Below are 22,598 nucleotides of genomic sequence, written 5' to 3' on the forward strand. Positions count from 1 at the left end.
TGTGTAATGTTAGCATGAGGCTGAAGATGAACATGCAAACACAAAACTACCAGTAGCAGTAATGTTTGGTGTAATAATCAATGATGTCGCTGGTGAAGTATTTTTAGTCAGTTCAGTTCTTAAGCTGACGGCAGATTAGTGCTTCATCCTGTTGGGGAAAGTGTGTGTGTGTGTGTGTGTGTGTGTGTGTGTGTGTGTGTGTGTGTGTGTGTGTGTGTGTGTGTGTGTGTGTGTGTGTGTGTGTGTGTGTGTGTGTGTGTGTGTGTGTGTGTGTGTGTGTGTGTGTGTGAATACAGTATACTTGTGGGGTCTGCACAGCCTTGTGGGGCCCAAAATGGTGGACCCCACAAGTTTAAAGGGCTGTTTGAGGGTTAAGACTTGGTTTTAGGATTAGGGTTAGAATTAGGTTATGGTTAGGGTGAGGGTAAGGGTTAAGGTTAGGCATTTAGTTGTGATGGTTAAGGTTAGGGTAAGGGGTTAGGGAATGCATTATGTCAATGACGGGTGCCCACAAAGATAGTGAAACAAACGTCTGTGTGTGTGTGTGTTGTGTGTGAAAAGTAAAAGAAAAATCGAGAAAGACAGAAATAGGAAATGAGCAGGTGGAGATACAGAAGGAAAAGCGGGGGGGGTGGGCAGAGGGTGCCACAGAAATAGGACCAACGCACAGACAAAGAAACACACAGAATACGGCTAACATGCTGGTGTCTATAAATGTGTGTAGAGATGTATTTATATGATGTTCCAGCTGTGAGAGGCTCCCCCAGTCCCCTGACTGAAATCTACAAGTATCTCTCCGGTAGATAGAGAGCTGGCTGAAAATATCTGTGTACAGCACGACGAGAGGACGAGGAAATCAAATATTTATACACAAGCAGTGAGATGCAGGGGCGGAGGGAGGAGAGAGACAGACGGAGAGAATCAGAGAGCAGAGACGAAGAGGTTTTCTGTCTTGGTGCTCTGCCATCACCGTGAGAGGAAATGAGTCAAACTGGAATGAGTTGATACAGTAGGACATAAGGAAGACAGGAAGTGCTGGCACCAGAGGTGTCAAGTAACAAAGTACAAATACTTTGTACTCAAGTACAAATACTTTGTTACCTTACTTAAGTAGAAATTTTGGGTATCTATACTTTACTGGAGTAATTATTTTACAGCAGACTTTTTACTTCTACTCCTTACATTTTCATGCAATTATCTGTACTTTCTACTCCTTACATTTTAAAAATAGCCTCGTTACTCCTATTTCAGTTCGGCTTGTTTTCATTCCGGCTTGTCATCGTTCAAAAAAACCCCCCAAAAAAACAAAAACCTATCCAAATAAATCGCGCCATCAGGATAGAGTGAATTTGATTGTGGTTGAATGAGAAGTATAAATATACCATTCCGACACCCTAGCGTATGTAGCCTAGTGCGAAGATGTCCGTGGCAGAGACTCGAGAACTCGAGTGAAATGTCCCGACCAATCACCAGCGAGGAGGTTGGTAGCCAGGAAGACCAGCCAACCCTTCTACATCCCTGGCTGTACCTGGAAGAAGTTTTCAAAATGGTTGGATGCAAAAACAACTCCTTTCGAATGCGCTGCAAGCTCTGCGCACCCAAGTACCACGAGCTAATTGTTTCCAAAACTCGCCGTCTAATTTGAAAAAGCATATTGATATTATTTTTTTTCCCCTTACATTACTTTTACTTTTATACTTTAAGTAGTTTTGAAACCAGTACTTTTACATTCTTGAGTAAAAAGCTTGGTTGATACTTCAACTTCTACAGAAGTCTTTTTAAACCCTAGTATCTATTACTTCTACCTGAGTAATGAATGTGAATACTTTGGACACCTCTGGTTGGCACTCATCACACTGACTGGAGAGTAGCAAAGAGGAGGAGATGTAATGATGCAAAGAAAAGAGAAACTTAGCTCCTATCCTTCCCTGTTGGTGAAATGCATCGTCTGGGGATAATCATGCTTGTCAGTACAACGCATCCTTTCTAAACGGAGGTGTGTTTTAAATTGTTGATATTTGAATTGACCTGATATGTGTCACAGTTCTGCTGCTGCTGTGGCCCTGAGCGGTTACCAGGTTGGATCCGAGCACGGTACCTGACAGGTGTGAACCAGGAAATACTAAACTAGTTGAACTGTAGTTATGTATGTCACACAGTAACAACATGATGGTCACAGCTGCAGAAAACACCACTAATGAAAATACTACAATCATCTTCATGTAAAATTCATCTTTAACACTGTTTATGGTACTTTCAGCATGTCCTGCTATAATATATAGTGTGTGGCGGGCTGATATGTTATATGTTATATATTCAATATGAATGAAGCAATAAAGAACAGCACCACTCGTCCTGCTGTGTGTTGCACGCAGGACAGGTTAATGAGTGTCCACCTGGCCTTCACTATAGCTCCGTGCGAATGAAGTCAATATTGTGGAAACGCGGTCCGTTATGACATTGCGATAGAAACGATACAGGAAAATTAATTTAACAGAAATGTTTATATCTTTCTGAAGATATGTATCATTGTATCACCCAGCTCTCCCTAATGAACTATAGCACAATGACACTCAGTGAAGAGGCTTTATAAAGGTTTGGTAACCTGTGGGGAGAAAAATACACTTTCATCTCTCAAAGGGAAGCGTGAGATTGCATTTCCCAGTTGTTGTTGTTGTTGTGAGTAGGTGGTAAGGGTTAATATCTCCCCCTCTTAGCATGAAGGGTGCTCTGTGTTTCATGTCGCGCCCTCTCTGTCTCTCTCCATTGTACACCAGCCCATCGTAGACCTGCACTGGATCAGCCATATGGCAGCCTGTTGGGCTCCAGATGGTGGGCACTACAGAGGGAGGTCACTGTTACACACACACAGGTTGCACGCACGCACGCACACACACACACACACACACACACACACACACACACACAAGCTTATCTGCAGATCACAGACACATGATGCATCTGGGACAGACAAACACAGAGGCAGATGATAACATGATGATATTCAAATTATATATTGTGAATGATTATCTATAACTATTAACGTGTCATCCATCACTGAGTCTCTCTCTCTGTGAGCTGCAGGACTAAGGACCTAACTAACTTTCTGTCAGGCAGCAGCTATTTATTGTTCTCAGAGTCTGCCAGGGAAGAACGGCCTTCATATCAATAAACTGAGCCCCGACAGTTATAACATATACACATTTCATTATGTTTACTTTAATATGCTTTGGGCTTATGCAATACAGATCTTTATTGACATTACATTGTCAAGCTTTTTGGGTCCGCAGTGCATAAATATATAACTGAATGTGGCTTTACTCACATGTTCTATGTGTATCTCTATAGGAGTCCTTCACGGTTAGCATTCACTAGCTATCCTCTAAAGCTAACCACCAACTATACCTTCATAATTTTGACCCTTACTATAACCTAATTTTAAATGTAGGTTTAAAATCAACAAAATCAACACAGCAGCTTCTGAAAATGTGAAAACCAGCAAGATTGTCTTCACTATAATCCTCTGATTGGTTCCCACAGACACACACACGCTAACATGAATACAAGCTGATCTAATTGCATTTTACTCTTTAAACATACAGAATCCAGTTTCACATAAAACACACATGGAGCAGCTTGTTTTGGCTGACTGTAGGCCACACGGACAGACTAATGCAACAGATATCCTCTACTTTATAGCTCGGATTGGACCACATTTCAATATGTAATCTGTGAAGTCAATTAACAATTGTCTCTTATTCACAGCACTGCTGCGCAATCTCTCTTTTTAAAAATTAGTCTAGAAGCGGACAGCAGCGCCTAACTTTACTTTTAAAGTTTTCAAACAAAGAGAAATGTTCTCCCTTTGTCTGAATTGGTCTTAAATCGATATCAGAGTACTTCCTTATTTTATGAATGAAGCGGTTGGTGAGTTGAAGCAGCCGGGCTGTGTGTGTTTTTGACCAATCAGCAACGGTCAGCCCTACAAAACCCCACCCTGTAGCTCCCTGTACTTTCAGGAAGTACTACCCTCTGATCAGGGACTTTTCAGGGGTCCCTTGTCCCTCGGGAAAGCAGCGATAGAGACAGACAACCATTTACACCTACAGCAGTTTAGAGTCAGCAGTGAACCTGGCCTGCATTAGGTCTTTGGACAGTGGGAGGAAATCCCACGCAACACAAAATACTATCTTTATGTGCCTCGCTGTACACCAGTTGTGTATATCAGGATGGTTTACAGAATAGTTTGGGTTTGGACTTTGCCTTTGTTTTGGATGATGCTGTACAGTAGGATTTACATGGATTATAATGTTAATCAGATTCAGTCTGTATCACTGTGTGTGTGTGTGTGTGTGTGTGTGTGTGTGTGTGTGTGTGTGTGTGTGTGTGTGTGTGTGTGCGCTCAGCAGTGTCTGTGCCTCCAGGCTTTAGTCTGGTCCTTCATGCTGAGCTTCTGTCCAGAAATGCACACACTCTCTAAATGCAGACTGTGTGTGTGTGTGTGTGTGTGGGTCGATTGTGTGTGTTTGCTCTTATATTAGTGGTGGATACTGCTCTCATAGAGTGGCCTTATAAACACACTCACATGCAGTGAGAGAAACAGTGTGTTACACACAGACAGACAGACAGACAGACAGACAGACAGACAGACAGACAGAGACACACACACACACACACACACACACACAGACACACAGACACACAGACACACAGACAGACAGGAAGAATGTGGTATGAGGAATGCAGCAGGTCAGGTATTTGTCTCCAGCAGAGAGCCGCCTTCACTTTGTCTGCTCTTCTTCCTTTCTGACTCAACAAAAGCCCAGTCTGAGAATGGGCAATTAATGTGTGACATGCTTCACTGACGTGCTTTTTCTTGTCATATTCTCATTCATTGTGACAACAAACTGGGGAGAGTAACATACATACATGCACATACAAGAGCCTGATGCCCACTCCCATCAATGACTCAAACAATTTTCATATGAAGGCGTCTGTCTGCTCCACGACTCTCTCAATTGGCGTTTTTCCATTACATGGTACCTGCTCGACTCCCCTCGACTCTACTCGCCGCGCCTCGACTCGACTCGGCACACTGTGCGTCCGTTTTCCATTGCAGATTTTAGTACGGCCTCAGCGTGGCTGGTCGTCTTGCCGGCTCGACGCACACACCAGCGCACAAGTATAACATCAGGCCACTTGAGCTTGTTTCACAGTTCTGTGGAGGCTCCACGCAGAGCTTTCACCGTAGCCTGTGTAATATGTGGCCTGATGTATACATTTGTCAGCTGGTGTGTGCGTCGAGCCAGCATGTGTGTGTGTACGTAGGATACGGCGAAAGCTCTGCCTGGAGCCTCCGCAGAACTGTAAACAAGCGGCGCCGCAGTAAACTGCCATGACCTAACGCGACACACATAGAACGTTGAAGGTGTGTGTTGTTGCCAGAAGACACATTTAGTTTCTAAAGAAGCTGGAGGCAGCAAAAAAAAAAAAACAGCTGGCTAAACTGTTTAAAAATAGCGGGTTTGTTCAGGACACCCCCGTCTGTCGCTTTCACGTCACCTTTTCGGCTCGCCTCAGCTCGCTTGGAACCTCGACTGAGGAGGTACTAAAAAAAGTACCTGTTAGCAGGTACCAGGTACTTTTTTTCGTAATGGAAAACAAAAAAAGGCGAGTGGAGTCGAGGCGAGTCGAGCAGGTACCATGTAATGGAAAAGCGCCAAATGAAAAGAACTGCAGTCCTAGGTCCTTCAACAGGGCCACAGCCCCCATCCCTACACACCACTGCACTTATTGATGTTGCATATTGTGTCAAAATGTAAATTCAAATTTAAACATGCATCTACAAACTATTCTGTTTGCCAATGCCATCTGTAATGAGTTGATAGTACTTAATGTATATCAAAAGAGAGTTTACAAAGAAGGTCCCAGATAAAACACAAAGGACATAAAGACCAAAAGCAGAGTAAATGTTAGCACACAGAAGCCATTGAAAATATAATTTACAATGACCTTTAATCAGCATAATTGAAATTGGTCGGTGCGTGTGTTGATCATTGGTAAACAGATGATGTAATGACATGAAGTTGTTTGTCATATTCCCTTCAGCATTATGGAATGCGGTCATACAACGTGCTGATAGAATGCATTTGTGCTGGCGTGCTGCAGACGCTAACAGTTAGCTGTTCCCATCTGCAGTCTGGCTGCCAGCAGCAGCCTGCACTTTAATGCTCACTGGTCGGCTCACAGCGTAAATCATTTTGATTCCTGACATACAATACAGCACCACAGAAGGCTGTCTTGTATTTTCTATCTTCGAATGAATATGTGATATGTACGACTTGTTCTTTGTTTAGCATGTTCTGATCTCTGAGTCCATTAGTCCACTGATGATCGTTTTGGTCTCAGTCAACTAGGATTTCTTAAGTCCATTAGAATCAGAATCAGAAAATAAGTACACGATTAGTAACACGCTCGTGGCTCTCAGGATGTTCTCTCTCTCTCAGCAGCCTGTCTGACAGTCCCTCAGTGCTCTCCCTGGTGTGAAGGTGAGCCACCTGTGCTGTTGACCCCGCCCTGATCTCTGACATCACAGCAGGTGTTCTCCCTCAGCTGGCACACGCAGCTTTTACCCAAATCGTTTGCAAAGGCTGGCGAGGAGGCGAATGCCTGACAGCTTGGTTTGTTTGGCTCAGGATTCCTAGCAACACAGGCAAACAGCAGACAGATGTCTGTGTTTTCACCATGCAAGCACAATGACAGAGTGGTAGATGTTTGGCACACATACTGTGTGAGGTTTTAACAGTTAATTAGTACAATAATGATATAAACAAAAAAAAATGTTTTGTAAAGCTGTTACAAAGTCTTACTGTATTTCATGCATGCCATGTGTGGCTGTCCAGTGTGTCTCAGCCAGGCTTCAGTATGGATGTGGATGATGTGAGAACAGATGGCTGTACATGGGGGAGGATGGTAACCCCAGTCTCTGTGGCGTTACATGTTTTTGACCTGGATCGATGCAGGAACATGTGGAGGTTGTGATGTGGCCCCCACTGCTTAGCCACATCAGAATCTATTCATATATTTCTTTGGGATGGTATCTTATCGTTACTATATAAAGTGTTGTATTTAAGCTTTACCTACAGAAATGTAAATGAATGTTAAGTATGTATGCCTTTTTTTCACATGGAGCAGGTGATTGGTGCAGCCACCTCCTACAAAAGACAGCTTCATAGTATGTAACACCATTTGCCTGATGAAGGTCTCGTACCAAAACGTTACCAGCTATTATTTTTATATTGCCACTTCTGACCTAATTCTCATGCTATAGATGTGCAAAGTATTTTTCTTTTCGTATCACTGCTCACAGGAAAACATTGGAAGGTTTGACTTCTACAGAAACCAGATACAAAGCATGTGCAAAGATTGGTTTTCACAACAGCAACATAAGTGAGGTGTAATGCCACTGTCTGGCACAGAGCTTCAGAGGGTGTGAGAGCTGTCACCTAGTCATGTGACGGGCCTGGCTCAGTGCCTGCAGAGAAACAGAAAGGTGTTCCATTTATAGCTATTAAATGGCTCTGCCCAGTCTGCATGTTCTCAGTGATTAGTGGGTACCGCGGTAGTCCTGTCTCCTCTTCAACATGTGCTTTTCACCCCTGTGTGAGTCAGATGTTATATATGTGTGATGTACCGTATAGTTCGAAGCTTCATTCATAACGTTGACTTTCAAATTTTACATCAACAAGGATTTTTTTTTTTGCATGTCTATCTATTTTGTTTAAAGCCGGTCTTTCTGCACAGTTGCACATAAAGATGCCGCTACACTACCATTATTAGTATTATACTATTAGTAGAGTTAGATTCCAGTGCTGGCTGCGAACATTTCCAATAACTCCAGAGCGTTGTTTCTGTCGTAGCATAATGTTGCTATAAGGCTCCGATTAAGACTAACTCGTTTAATCCGATGAATCACTTTGTTCAAATTGAGGATTTTCTTTTTGTGTGTGGTGACGTTATAAAATATCACGACAGACAATTGAAGCTTAATTTTAATAGAAGCTGTGAATGTTTGAAAAAAAAATAAGACATTGGATCCATACAGATATCAGTGGATGATTGGATCACATCCAAGTCACATCTGGAATGGATTAACCCTTTAAACCTTTCAGTCTGGCCCCGATCATCCCCGTCAGTAGAGCACACAGCAGTCCCAGAGATCACTCGTGTGTGTGTGTGTGTGTGTGTGTGTGTGTGTGTGTGTGTGTGTTTGTTTAATCTGCTTCAGAGTCTGAACCTCTCCACGGCTCACTCAGACACGGAGCTTTCTAGAAATCTTCCACAGTCCCACATTCAGAGCGGATGATACAAAAATTATCTAATATTGCTGTGAAAATATGATTAAATGGTTTTACATGCATGCAAGAGTTTGTCATATGATGCATTTAATCCTTAGTAAGCCAGACACTGACCTTTATTACCAGACAGGCCTGTTCTATTAGTAGATTTGATCATTCTATGTTTTAAGATCTTTTTTAAACTTGCTGTTGATGCAAACTCAACACGTCCGCGTCGTCTTGATAAATTCAGTACACTGTACATTTGCACAACATTAATGAACTAATCAATGTGCTGCTCTCAATTTCTATTTTACAGAAATACTGTTTTAGTTCAGTAATTATTTCCAGTCACTTCCACTTTGGCTTTTCTCAAACTGCTGTCAGTCAAACTGAACTTGTCCTGCCGTACAGATGTTCCAGTGGCTTTTAGAATAGAATACAATACACTTTATTGTCCCCGAGTGAAAATTTGTCTTGGTTATAGTGCTACAATCTTTTGCTTTACAACACAAACATGTAACAGAAAGAACATTCTAAAATCGACATAAAATCAAACTTAAATAACGAAGCGAAGCATCTTACGACATCATAATTAAAGTGCAAATTGCAAAAAGTGCTGGTGTATTTTTTATGTGGAACAGAAAGGAAGGGGGTATTATGCACCAATGCCAGTTGGTTATCAGCAGTGTGGAGCAGAATAGAAACAGTATCTCTGTTAGAAAGAGAGTGCGAGCAGCCGGATAGTGAGGATGACATGATTAGTTCATTAAACTGAATTTACCATGTGAGCCATGAGAGAAGAGAGCGTTCCACCCCAAAGCCTTATATTTTAATATGTGATTGGAATTTGGCTATTAACAGACAAAGTGATTCAGGCTTCTATCAAAAATAATCCAGAAGTTCACCTTAAAATAATACGTGTCACTTAGTAGCAGCATTTGTACAAGTAGAACTAGATTGTGTAGTTTAACTGTCAGTTATTATAGTAGTTTGAGAAACAGTTTCTGTTTGAGCAAAAACTGTACTAGTAGTACTAAGTGTAGTTGTACTGATAAAACTTTAGCAGTAGCCAGGAAAATGTTCTTAAGAGATGAAGTAGTGGAGGAAGAAGTGAGTTATATTCATGTATTGACCTCTCTGGTCATCTGATATGTTTTTGGTGAAGTCATCACTGATGTAGCTGCGCAGAGAGAGATATGGAAAACAAACAAGAGAAAGAAGGAAAGAGATGTGCACACAGGGTAAAGTGTGGGATTAGAAAAGGATGTGGATACATAAATATCCCTGTGCACATACGCTCAGAGATATGGATCCAGATATGAAATTTGATACAGAAAATAATATTTTTGGACTGAACTGTGTTAATGTTCCTCCAAAACAAGAACGAAGGAAAACATTAAAATGTGCTATTCCACCTGATTTGATTATAGAGAGAAAGGTGTGAGTCTGTCCCACAGCAGATGCAGCTTCCCACAACCTGATCTGATCACTGCATTCAGTAAAGGGTTTGAAAGTCCACTGCCATGAGGCCTGCACTAACAATCAATTACTAAACTATGTGCATGGTGTATGCTGTGATAGCATTAGAGTTGGACCAGTATCAGAAAAGCCTAAAACGCTGGTATCTGTGAGTACTGGACTTAATGCACCGATCCAATACCACATAATGTAGCCCAGAAGAAGATCTATTTAAAGTACTTTATTTCTGTTCTTTTTCCGTTATGACTCGCTGTCAAACTGGATAATAAAAGAAAGTTCTGTGGCGTTCATTGTTTGTGTTAAGAACTAAGAGAGAAATCCTATCACATCCATACAGAGATAGTAGTATACAGCTGTTGAAACATAATGAAATATAATGTAATGAAATATATATATATATATATTTTATTTATTTATTTTTTTTTAACACGCTGGTATCGGATCAGTACTCTGTATTGGCCGATACGCAAGTTCAAGTATGGGAATGGTTATCAGGAAGCAAAAAATTATTTGGGATCATCTCTAGTTAGCGTTGCTGCTGCTAACACCCAACATACATGTAACCTACATTAAAGTTTCACCATTGGGGGTGCGATCACTACTGTACTGTAAGTCCAGGATCTACAGGTACACAAGCAGGATTTTGAAGTTTCTATCATATGTGTACTGTTGAAATATCCCTTTAATGTAAAAGTGTAAATGTTGAAATGTTTTTATACAAATAATTAACTGTTGCCTCCATCCTTCTGTGTCTTCTTTAAGAAGATGAACCGGTAGTTTTTGCCACCAACTCCCTGCAGAGGCGTAAAAAGGGGCTGGGCTTGACCGGCCTGCGCACCCCCGGCTCAGGCTCCACCCACTCCAAGAACAGACCGGGCCTTATGATAGGTCTGCCGCAGAACTTCCGACAGATCTCCTCCATCATCGACGTGGACATCTTACCCGAGACACATCGGCGGGTACGACTGCACAAGCACGGTACCCACAAACCCCTGGGCTTCTACATCCGGGACGGCGTGAGCATGCGGGTCACACAGCAGGGCGTCGAGAAGGTGAGACAAATGACTTCATTACAGTAAAGAATACAAGATTAACACTTTAGAAGTTGTAATAATTCTTAATAAGCATGAAAAGTGACCTGGAATGTTGGTGTTGTCATACAGGACAATAATTAAAGTAGTAGTAGTTAAAACATACAACACAGCATTCAAAGCAATAAATGGGGGTTAATAATACTTATAGTGAGGAAAATAAGTATTTGAACACCCTGCTATTTTGCAAGTTCTCCCACTTAGAAATCATGGAGGGGTCTGAAATTGTCATCGTAGGTGCATGTCCACTGTGAGAGACATAATCTAAAAAAAAAAAAAAAAATAAAAATATGATTTTTTAACTATTTATTTGTATGATACAGCTGCAAATAAGTATTTGAACACCTGAGAAAATCAATGTTAATATTTGGTACAGTAGCCTTTGTTCGCAATTACAGAGGTCAAACGTTTCCTGTAGTTTTTCAACAGGTTTGCACACACTGCAGGAGGGATTTTGGCCCACTCCTCCACACAGATCTTCTCTAGATCAGTCAGGTTTCTGGGCTGTCGCTGAGAAACACGGAGTTTGAGCTCCCTCCAAAGATTCTCTATTGGGTTTAGGTCTGGAGACTGGCTAGGCCACGCCAGAACCTTGATATGCTTCTTACAGAGCCACTCCTTGGTTATCCTGGCTGTGTGCTTCGGGTCATTGTCATGTTGGAAGACCCAGCCTCGACCCATCTTCAATGCTCTAACAGAGGGAAGGAGGTTGTTCCCCAAAATCTCGCAATACATGGCCCCGGTCATCCTCTCCTTAATACAGTGCAGTCGCCCTGTCCCATGTGCAGAAAAACACCCCCAAAGCATGATGCTACCACCCCCATGCTTCACAGTAGGGATGGTGTTCTTGGGATGGTACTCATCATTCTTCTTCCTCCAAACACGGTTAGTGGAATTATGACCAAAAAGTTCTATTTTGGTCTCATCTGACCACATGACTTTCTCCCATGACTCCTCTGGATCATCCAAATGGTCATTGGCAAACTTAAGACAGGCCTTGACATGTGCTGGTTTAAGCAGGGGAACCTTCCGTGCCATGCATGATTTCAAACCATGACGTCTTAGTGTATTACCAACAGTAACCTTGGAAACGGTGGTCCCAGCTCTTTTCAGGTCATTGACCAGCTCCTCCCGTGTAGTTCTGGGCTGATTTCTCACCTTTCTTAGGATCACTGAGACCCCACGAGGTGAGATCTTGCATGGAGCCCCAGTCCGAGGGAGATTGACAGTCATGTTTAGCTTCTTCCATTTTCTAATGATTGCTCCAACAGTGGACCTTTTTTCACCAAGCTGCTTGGCAATTTCCCCGTAGCCCTTTCCAGCCTTGTGGAGGTGTACAATTTTGTCTCTAGTGTCTTTGGACAGCTCTTTGGTCTTGGCCATGTTAGTAGTTGGATTCTTACTGATTGTATGGGGTGGACAGGTGTCTTTATGCAGCTAACGACCTCAAACAGGTGCATCTAATTTAGGGTAATAAATGGAGTGGAGGTGGACATTTTAAAGGCAGACTAACAGGTCTTTGAGGGTCAGAATTCTAGCTGATAGACAGGTGTTCAAATACTTATTTGCAGCTGTATCATACAAATAAATAGTTAAAAAATCATACATTGTGATTTCTGGATTTTTTTTTTTAGATTATGTCTCTCACAGTGGACATGCACCTACAATGACAATTTCAGACCCCTCCATGATTTCTAAGTGGGAGAACTTGCAAAATAGCAGGATGTTCAAATACTTATTTTCCTCACTGTATACAGTAGAAATGTATTGTAAAAAAGGCAACAACTGAAAAATACAGCACAATCCGCGGTGTCACGGTTTTGATTTTAGATCTAAAATCGATCGAAATGAGCTTTCGATTTCCACTATCGAAATCAAAAGCATCATTTGCGATTCCCCCAACATATTATATCTCTCCACCCCGCCTACCTGCGCACAGCTGAAGAAAACAACAACAGACACAGCATAGCTTAGCGGCTGGCAGCATGCAGCTAAAGACACATGGTTAGCTTAGCGGTAGGCCTCTGCCGGAGTCGGAAATGACGGAGAAACAACAGAACAGAAAACCCTCCTTCTTCCCTGAAGTCACTGTGTGGCAACTCAGTCACTCAGTTAGTGAGTTATAGAAACAAGCAACCAAAGTAAAACGTGTGGGCTCCGACGGGGACTCCATGGTGCATTCAGTGCACCTTGTTAAACTCATGGTGCATTCAACTGCACCTTGTAAACTCTGAGAAACTCAAAGTGTTGTTGTAAAGAACCCTTCTGCCATCTAGTGGCTCCTATTGTGACGTTGCCGTCCCTGCTCAGAATGATCAGAATGGCTATATTTTACCGTCCCCCCCCCTCTTTCCTGACTACGAACTTCTGCCATCAGGAAGAAGATTCCATGTGCCGAGATGTAAAACAAACAGACTAAAGTTATCATTTGTTCGATCGTCTATCACGCTGCTGAACTCCAACAGTAAATCTTATCACAACAGAGCAAAAGTGAAATAAATACACCAGCACGTTTTGCACATCACACTTTAATAATTACAGTCACTATTTTAAGATGTCGTATTGTCTGTACAGTCATGTGTGTCCTTCTTGTATGTCCTAAGATGCATTGTTGATCTTATGTTTATGTTGATTTTATTTTATTTTCATTTTTTAGTTGATGTTGAGATTCCTGTTACATGTTTCTGTTGTGAAGCAGATTGTAGCACTATGCCCAAGACAAATTTCCCCTCGGGGACAACAAAGTGTATTCTATTCTATTCTAAAATGTTTAAATCAAAAGTCAAATCCAATCGTGGATTTGGAGAATGGTGACACCCCTAAACACAACCCTGAGTAGACCAGCTCATCCCTGGGATCATGTATCAGTATAATCTCTAATGGAAGGACTATGAACACTTAGTGTTTCTGCAGTTGTACAGTATATTAAACCAGTGCAGACAACATGCTTACATAATAGGTTATAAAATAAGGTTATTGATATAAAAGTATAGCGAATATAAAAATAACATGTTGTATGTGTCATAGATTTGGTGTATAGATGTAATATTCTCTCCGTCCTGCTGTAGGTCCCGGGGGTGTTCATATCCCGTCTGGTGCGGGGGGGGCTGGCAGAGAGCACGGGGCTGCTGGGAGTTAATGACGAGATCCTGGAGGTCAACGGCATCGATGTGGCAGGGAAATCTTTGGATCAGGTAAATGACCTCCTGGAGACCTGCCAACATATTTAAGAGGATTGGCTGTTTTTCTGCAGGGTTACCAAAAGCTGAGAATCTGTTATTGTGAAACCAGCTCAGCATAGTTCATACAGTAACACGCAGTGTTCTTATGACGTAAATCTGTCCCATTACTTTAAACTAAAACAATCCATTGTTCCATCTTAATTCAACCAATCTAAAACCTGCAGCATTGATCTAAGGTTACAAAAATGTTGTGAATGTCAGTGAATAATCGTGGTAAATGATCGTGATCTCAATATTGATCAAAATAATCGTGATTATCATGATGCCCATTATCATGCAGCCCTAGCAGATAATGGCAGACTGATCTAAGGTTGATTTAATGATGATCCTAATGAAGGGATATCAGACACTAATTCTTGTCTTTTCATAGTCATAGTTAATATTTAACAATAAGCTATTGCACCGTTCAATCCCTGCACTGTTCACTTTTGCACTACCACCATTGCACACACTCTATCATAGCACCTTATCATGGTCATTGCATCACATGGTCGGTCCATACCAGACCTTTGTAACCACTTCACAAATTGTTAACTCTTGACATTTCTGTGAGTGATTTTTTTATGTATGTGAGATATGTGTGCATGTGTGTTTGTTGTGTTATGGTTGTCTAAGGTACTGGATGCCTAAAATTTCCCTCGGGATGAATAAAGTATCTATCCATCTATCCATCTATCTATCTATCTACCTACCTACCTACCTATCTAATTTATCCTAAGACCAAATGTAGTTTGCCTGTAAAATACAAAATGTAGATTTACTGGATGTGTGTGCAAATCCTTAGCCCAGTTCAGACCAAAGATTCTGGGCGAGACGAGTTGAAACATGCAACCACTCGCATCACGCCGGTCTGCAACGTTCTGAAAGCTGCCAGTTCGTTCCAATGCGACGAGACGAGACATTGTATAATCTCCATAGCAACGACTCTCTGTACCTTCTTCTAACTTCCGACTTTCCAGGCTTTTTGTAGCTAACTATATCATTTGTTGCGTCTGAATATGAACGTGGATAACACAGTAGTCAGTGATAGTGAGATGTTTGCTACAGTTGCATTTCTAGGGATGAATCTGCGAAAACAACGTTTTATTTATGTGATCCATGTTTTCATTCTATAACCGCTCGCTCTCTTCAGTCACTCTCTAGCTCGCTCCACCACATACTGTCGTTCGGTCGCTCGGTCTGAAACTGCCATTTCCACCAGTTTACAGTTTGTAACTCAGAAATAAAATGGATTCTGGAGCATTTTATTTCTATAGTTTGTAGCTGACTCGACCAGCTGACTTCTCTATTGGCTGTTGAAACAGGAGATTCTTGCGTTTAAAACCAGCCTCTAGAGACTCGACCAGCTGAGTCGCAGCCACATCATCAGCTGTTTGAGTCGAGCTGAGTCGGGCCGGTTCAGACCGCTGGAACTTTTCTCTGCGACATTCCAAAACGGTTTTGTCTCGTTGCTAATCTTTGGTCTGAACTGGGCTTTAGAGTTTTGACCCAGAATGTGAAGTATTAAAGGTGCAGTCATGTTTAACAGTGGGACTACTGTACATAGCTTTGGAGCCCTTAGGTACAGCAGGCTGATGAAATGAATGAAACTGGTCGAAGATCCAACACGGCGTTAACTGATGCTCTTACAAGTGCTGTGATCTCAATACAGCATCAAAAGAGGAGAAAAGAGCAGCAGGAAGTCAAATATCTAAATAAAATGTCTTCAATTTTTCAGAGTTGAAGGAGAAGGAACTGATATTCCTTTGTCTTTGACATCTTGGGAGTGTTGTTTTCCTCTTTCTTCAGGACTAAGAGCATCTATCTGTGATTTCAGGTTACAGACATGATGGTGGCCAACAGCCACAACCTCATAGTGACGGTCAAACCCGCCAACCAGAGGAACAACGTGGTGCATCGTGGGAGCAAAACCTCAATGGGCAACTCAGGTTCTGTGGGCTCAGCCGGATCGAGCGGCTCAGCTCTGTCACACGACTCGCCAAGCCCCGCCTCTCAGAGCAACCCCATCACTGCGAGGTACACACACACACACACACACACACACACACACACAGCACTTCACTGTAGCACCTAAAGTCAACTGACTGAAGCTTTTACAAACCAGTCTAAACCATGTCAACTACTTTACAACAACTATTCTTCTATTTCACACCATCAGAGTATAAACTGAAGTGCAGACGTGATGCAAACATGTGGACTCTTCTCTGCTTCAGAAGAAACACTTCAGTAATCTCTGCTGCCTTCGTTCCACACACAGCACACCTCCACGCCCCGTCGGCAACAGCGCTGTTGATTGGCTGTGACTCGTGACTAGGGTTGGGTACCGTTTGGATTTTTACGATTCTGATGCCAAACCGGTACTTTTAAAACGATTTCGATTCCTAAACCGATTCCTAAACCGATTCTTGAAAAACTGAAAAATGACATCAAAGAAAGGCTCTTTTATGGAGTTTTTTTTAAAATTTAAAATTATTTAAATTTAACAATATATTAACATTTTAAAGTACTTAAATATATAATAAGTAAACCTAAGTCACCTAATAATAATAATAATAATAATAATAATGTATAATTTATTAATCCCGCAAAGGGAAATTACAATACCTAACACATAACTACAATAATTTAACAAATAACAGTTCCACTATTAACAAGTAAGAACTAAATAAATGTTGTTAAGTTGGTATGCCAACCAGCTTCAAACTTTAGCAGTTCTTTTGCAGAAAAATGACCATATTTGTTTCTCTGGCAAGAAACATACCTCTCCTGACTTATGCACAGGAGAAACCTCTCTCAGATGGTGTCCAAGAGGCCTGGACACACAGGGAGCAGTTTGAAAGGGCAGACAATTTGGGGATTCTGTTCCGCCTCCCCCACCACCAGGCTACAGGGTCTTATCCTGAACGATGCAGTGAATGGTTAATATGCCTTTACGTCCGTTTTGGTGAGCCCAGAGGGAAAATATGGCATTTCAAAAGTAGCCTACATTTACGATAGCTAGCTAACGGTATACTACAGAGAAAGTGTGATATTTTTACGTCCGTTTCGGAGCGTGTACAAAAAGCCGTCTATCAGCTGTGATTGTAGAGTGCACGTCGGGGGAATAGCGCGGACACGCGCTTCACACCGCGAGCGGGCACGTGCGCCACTATTTCAGTCAGAACAGAAATGAGGAACCGAAATTTGCGTTCTAATCCGGTCCGAATATTACCGCTTGCGTAGGAACCGGTTCCATTGCTACGTATGCTTTTCAGGTCCGTGTACTTGGTGGCCAACGGATTTTCGTTTTGAAAGGAAAAAAACAAAAACGAAAAATGGCCAGTTTCCCAATTACCATTAGTAAATAGGAAAACAAAAAACGGAAAACAACCCATTATTCGTTTTTTGTTTTGATATTAAAAAACGGAAAACGAAAAACAATCTCGTTATCCGATTTTCTTTGATGTATTTGTAGATGGAACTGGGAAATTAAAATCTGTGTATAAATCTTATTCCTTTGTCAGTACCCGATCCGTACCGCCTGTAAAATCCGTTCTGTGCACTGCCTGATCAGTTCTACGCTTGCGCGAACACCGGCAAACTTCACAGCTCTATGCACGCATTGGCGTAAGGATGTTTGGACATTCCCGGTTACCGGAAGAAAACATTAGACAGTGACAGTAGACCGTTATGATGGCAAAGATGAAGTTTACAAGGTGTTTGCTGGAGTTGCCTAAAGTATCTGTTAATGATATACGGAGGGTCGTCTGGCCATCCAGTACAACACCATGTAGCAAATTAAATAAAGGCTTCAAATTTTACGTTTCGTCATTTCTTTGCAACTTTGAAGGTAATTTGCTAACGCTAGCTAGCCTGAGCTAGAAGCCTTGCTTTGGTGTTATAAGTCATGACTCCGTCCTGCTTCAGGTTAACCATGTTTTAAATAAAGTTTAAGCATGTGTATACCTCTCACTGTGTTTGTACTTTTATGAAAGTATCAGGTAAAAACAGGGCTACAAATGAGATCTCTGTGAGAGACCAGCATACTCCTAGCAAACTATTATGTAGCTCAATGCTGGACATTTCACCCCTAATTCCGGTCACTTTACTGTATTTGTATTTGTTTAGTATTTGGTTTAGAAGCCTTTATTGGTGATTTTTTTACGGTACAAAGTCCTGCTACATACGTACATAGCTAGCTATATATGCTCCGCTATGTCGCATTAGCATGCAGCTACAATAGTTAGCTATGAGTATGCTAACGTTAGATTGTAGTGGAACGAAGCAGCACTTTCTAACGTCAAAAATCGCAGACCAAACACTACACAATCGGACATGTTTCAGCAGGAATGTGACCCGGAAATGGGGAGAATTTAACAACATTGCCAGCTAAGATGACCGTTAGCATGTAGCTACTATAGTGTTTACTGCCGTTAGCATGTAGCTACTATAGTGGTATACAGCAGTGGTGGCTGGAAGAGCTGTCATCCCATCTTCAAAAGGACACTTATGTACGTTTACACTTCATCGCATTAATAATAGACAGTCTATGGTTATTAGTCAAGACGAAGTATTAGGTAAAAACATTAACGTAAACAACACAACAACGACGTCGCTACACGGTTTTGGATCAGTGACAAGTTTCGAATGTTTCTAGCTATGACTATTGTATAATAAAGATTTAATAAAAAAAGATTTAATAAAAAAGTTGTAATGTTTGGTCGTAAAGTGTTGACACATGTTACTTATATACAGTCTATCGTGCAGGCAGAACGGATCGTGTACCGACAGTTACAAATCGCACAGGGACATTGTTAGTTTTCTACTATGTAATTATGCGCATGCACAGAACGGATCTTACAGGCGGTACTGGCCAATAAATGCTATTGAAGGGCGGGTCTTTGCGTGGCGGGAGTAACTTCCGGGTCACGAAAAAAATACCAATGCAAAATTAAGGAATACGACTTATACACACGTATTTTAATTTCCGAGTTCCATCTACAAATACATCAAAGACAATCGGATAACGAGATTGTTTTTCGTTTTCCGTTTTTTAATATCAAAACAAAAAACGAATAATGGGTTGTTTTCCGTTTTTTGTTTTCCTATTTACTAATGGTAATTGGGAAACTGGCCGTTTTTCGTTTTTGTTTTTTTCCTTTCAAAACGAAAATCCGTTGGCCACCAAGTACACGGACCTTTTCATCAACACGTTTGTTTTTTATTGTATCTGTATCATTTCAACAGCCCTAGCATCTACAGAGAAACCACCCCGCTCAGAGAGAGAATATTGGACTGACCTCCATCAGCTGCACACTAAAATAAACAAAAAAAAACAACCAGTTCTTTAATTATTATTTTCCGTGTCGTTTGTTGTTACCACAGCAACAGCATTGCCGAGGGCGACAGTGACGACGACGATGACGACGGCGACCTGATTCTGGAGAGTGACTGCCTGACGCCCTACGACTCCCAGCGGGTCGCCAACGGCAACAACACCAACCTTAACAGGGACTCCCCGGGGGTCAGGCCCCTCCCACAGAGCGTCTCCTTGCCCAATAGCGTCGGAGCGTCCCTGAGCGAAAGCTCGCTCGTGTCCAATCAGAACGGAAACCCCGCCCACACACCCAGCAGCAGTCAGGAGAGCATGAGAGAGGACGGCAACGTCATCACACTGTGACACGGCTGGGACTATGGGATGGGCTGTCACCATGACAACCGCGGATGGCCGTGCTCCCGTCAGCACGTTTCCTTTTAAAGACTCACAGACCGTTCCTGTGGACAGGTGAGGCTCTGTCAGCCCTGGTGCATCATGGGGGTTTCCCAGTCTACGGTGTAACAACACTGACTCTTTATGTGGTTTATGAGGTCAGCTGTCAGGTTCCAAACAAGGATTTAGAGTTGCCAGAGGGAAATGATTCCAATGCCATCATGTTTGAACACAATCTCTTCAGCTGTGACTCAGAATGAAAATCTGCAGAATTTAGCGGACTGTTTTTCTGCTTGGGGTGGAGATGTGTTTTTGTTTTTTTAAATTTGATTCTGCAGATGCCGTGTGGCCCTGCTGATGTGCAAATGAAGCTTCATGAACCATCAGTTTCATGAAGTATCTTCTGAGCCCACTAGGGGGCGCTCTTGGGTTAAAGAAAAAAGGTTTAACAAATGGCCACTCAGTGTGCTTTAACCGTTTGTTGAACAGAGAGCGCCATCTAGTGAGCTCAGGAAGTAAAGGGAATGCTTCATGAAGCTTCATGTAGACATCAGAAACGATCGATGTAGACTTTGAGAAATGTCAGAGTGTTAAAGAGATGATCTCTATCCCAGGGTTGCACCAGTCACAAACATCCCGTTAACTGCAGGATGGCTGACTCGTTGACTACAACGAGACAATGAAAGAACAATATCCAGTGAAACATTAATGGCTCTATGTTCTTGGCAGCACAACAGCCAGTGGCAGCAGCATGACGAGAGTTTGCTATTTCCCTGACTCTGAAACTCTCTCTGCTCACGTCTGTTTCTAGAGCTGCTAGTCTGGGGATTTCATCAACAGGAGCAAAGTCAGTACGGTACTTGTAGCAAATGCTCAGCAATAATGGAGTCATCTTTAAGAATCAAACTAACTACTACTTGCTTTTTAACAACTCAGTTGTAAAAGGAAAGTCTAAATCCCTGCAGACGTGAAGGCAGCAGGACACATGTTGACACATCTGCAGCCTTTGATTGGAGGAAGTGGTACTCAGCTGTTTCAGAGCTATGAGAGCAGTGATGGGATTGGCTGAGAGTGTATTACTATAGACTCAACAGCAGAATAGAGCCCTAATTGTATTATTATAAATCACATAATATATTGAAGAAGGGGATTTAATAAAGGGATTAAATAATATTTGCAATACTTTTTTCTTCACTAAATCAGATATCAAACCATAGTCATGATTCATCTCACTGGTTTAATTCAAGGCTTATATTTGACATAGGGTTTTCTTTCTTTTTTTTTAAAATGTGTATAAATAAAAGAAATAACACTTTGAAAAGGTGTCAGCTCTTCGGTGTTGTTAGGCTAAGTTATAGCTTTTACATTCTGGCATTTCAAAATATGGAAACGCAATTGTGTCATACACATTACTATATTATCATATAGTCACATTATTGTGATGTTTTAAATAATTTCATCAACAGATATTCAGAGGATGGGACAGGGAGGAGATGGCTGATAGAGATATACAGTGTTGTTGCACAGTGGGCCAACATTTAGGTACTTTTTTTGTTAAAAGCGGTTCGGTATTGGAATTTCCCAACGTCTGGTACTTGTTGTAGGTGAAATGGGTTTCGGCTGTAAGTGATTGAGTAGTCTACATCCACGACGTTTCGCTTCCAGGATTGTTCCGGTGCCACCGGAAATTCCGCCAGATGTCCCTCATTTTGGCCGGATGTCCCTTACCTTACTCTTTCTCTGTGTTGGCGTTCTAACCTCTGGTGGATTTGTGAGGACTATGGTTAACTGCTCCTCAGATCTCTGCAGGGTAAATCCAGACAGCTAGCTAGACTATCTGTCCAATCTGAGTTTTCTGTTGCATGACTAAAACTACTTTTAAACGTACACATGTTCCACCAAAACAAGTTCCTTCCTGAGACCATTTAGCAGAGGCACCGTTGCTCCGTCCGGGGCGATACTAGTGATGGATGACATGCAGAGTTTGTCTGGATCTCCACTAATAGACAGGCAGACAGAAAGATTACCTCCACGCCCCGTCGGCAGAACCAAGCCTGGGGCCAGAAAACTGTGTGGTGCGAGGGCGGAAACGCTTTGACCCTCAGTGGGCGACGCAGTGACGGACAGACACCGAGCATAGCGCTACATGCTACACGGCTCCGTAGTGTCAGCGGAACTCTCCCAACTTAAATGTAACTAAAACAAACTGGGATTTTAGTCGCTGGAGTAATGTTTCAGTGGATATGGCCTGTTGTACAACAAGTATTGATAGAATAATACATGGGCATTGTGCAGGGCGGCTCTATAATACATGATATACTATTCTGATCTGTGAGATATCCAGGATCCAATCAGTGTCCAGTATCGTGATACTAAACTTGGTATTGGTATCAAAGTCAAAGTGTCAGTCTCATAGTACATGGGGACTATTTTTATGGTTTTCACACTACATTTATAAACTAAAGCAGAGACACAAACCCACTGTTAACCATCAGGGGGCAGAATAAGAGAGTTCCTGTCATGTTTAAACTGTGTGTGTGTGCGTGTGCGTGTGCGTGTGCGTGTAGTCATATAATCTACCTGAATAATTCTGCTCTGACTGTCAAGCTGAATTAATGTCATAGATTTATCTTTACAGAATATTATCAGCTGATGGGCAACAGGAGAGTTCCATAGTCTGCCTGTGTTTAGTGTCCTCTCCAAGAGCCACGTTGGGCCGGTCCAGCTCACAACAGTCCTCAGTCCCAAACCCCTGGCA

The 22,598-nt window shown here is 42.0% G+C and overlaps 1 protein-coding gene across 1 annotated transcript in view; it reads left to right on the top strand.

The window, feature by feature from the left end:
• The window catches only part of pard6a (par-6 family cell polarity regulator alpha), a 35,235-nt gene extending 14,222 nt beyond the window's left edge, over nucleotides 1-21,013 (top strand). Inside the window, exons 3-6 of the mRNA XM_031285499.2 lie at nucleotides 10,581-10,870; nucleotides 13,978-14,103; nucleotides 15,968-16,167; nucleotides 19,516-21,013. Coding sequence (XP_031141359.1) covers nucleotides 10,581-10,870; nucleotides 13,978-14,103; nucleotides 15,968-16,167; nucleotides 19,516-19,810 — 911 coding nt within the window. The 3' untranslated portion in view covers nucleotides 19,811-21,013. The remainder of the gene's footprint in view (nucleotides 1-10,580; nucleotides 10,871-13,977; nucleotides 14,104-15,967; nucleotides 16,168-19,515) is intronic.
• The last annotated feature ends 1,585 nt before the right edge of the window (nucleotides 21,014-22,598 follow it).

The sequence above is a fragment of the Sander lucioperca genome, chromosome 7 (genome assembly GCF_008315115.2).
Source record: "Sander lucioperca isolate FBNREF2018 chromosome 7, SLUC_FBN_1.2, whole genome shotgun sequence".
Classification (NCBI taxonomy): Eukaryota; Metazoa; Chordata; class Actinopteri; order Perciformes; family Percidae; genus Sander; species Sander lucioperca.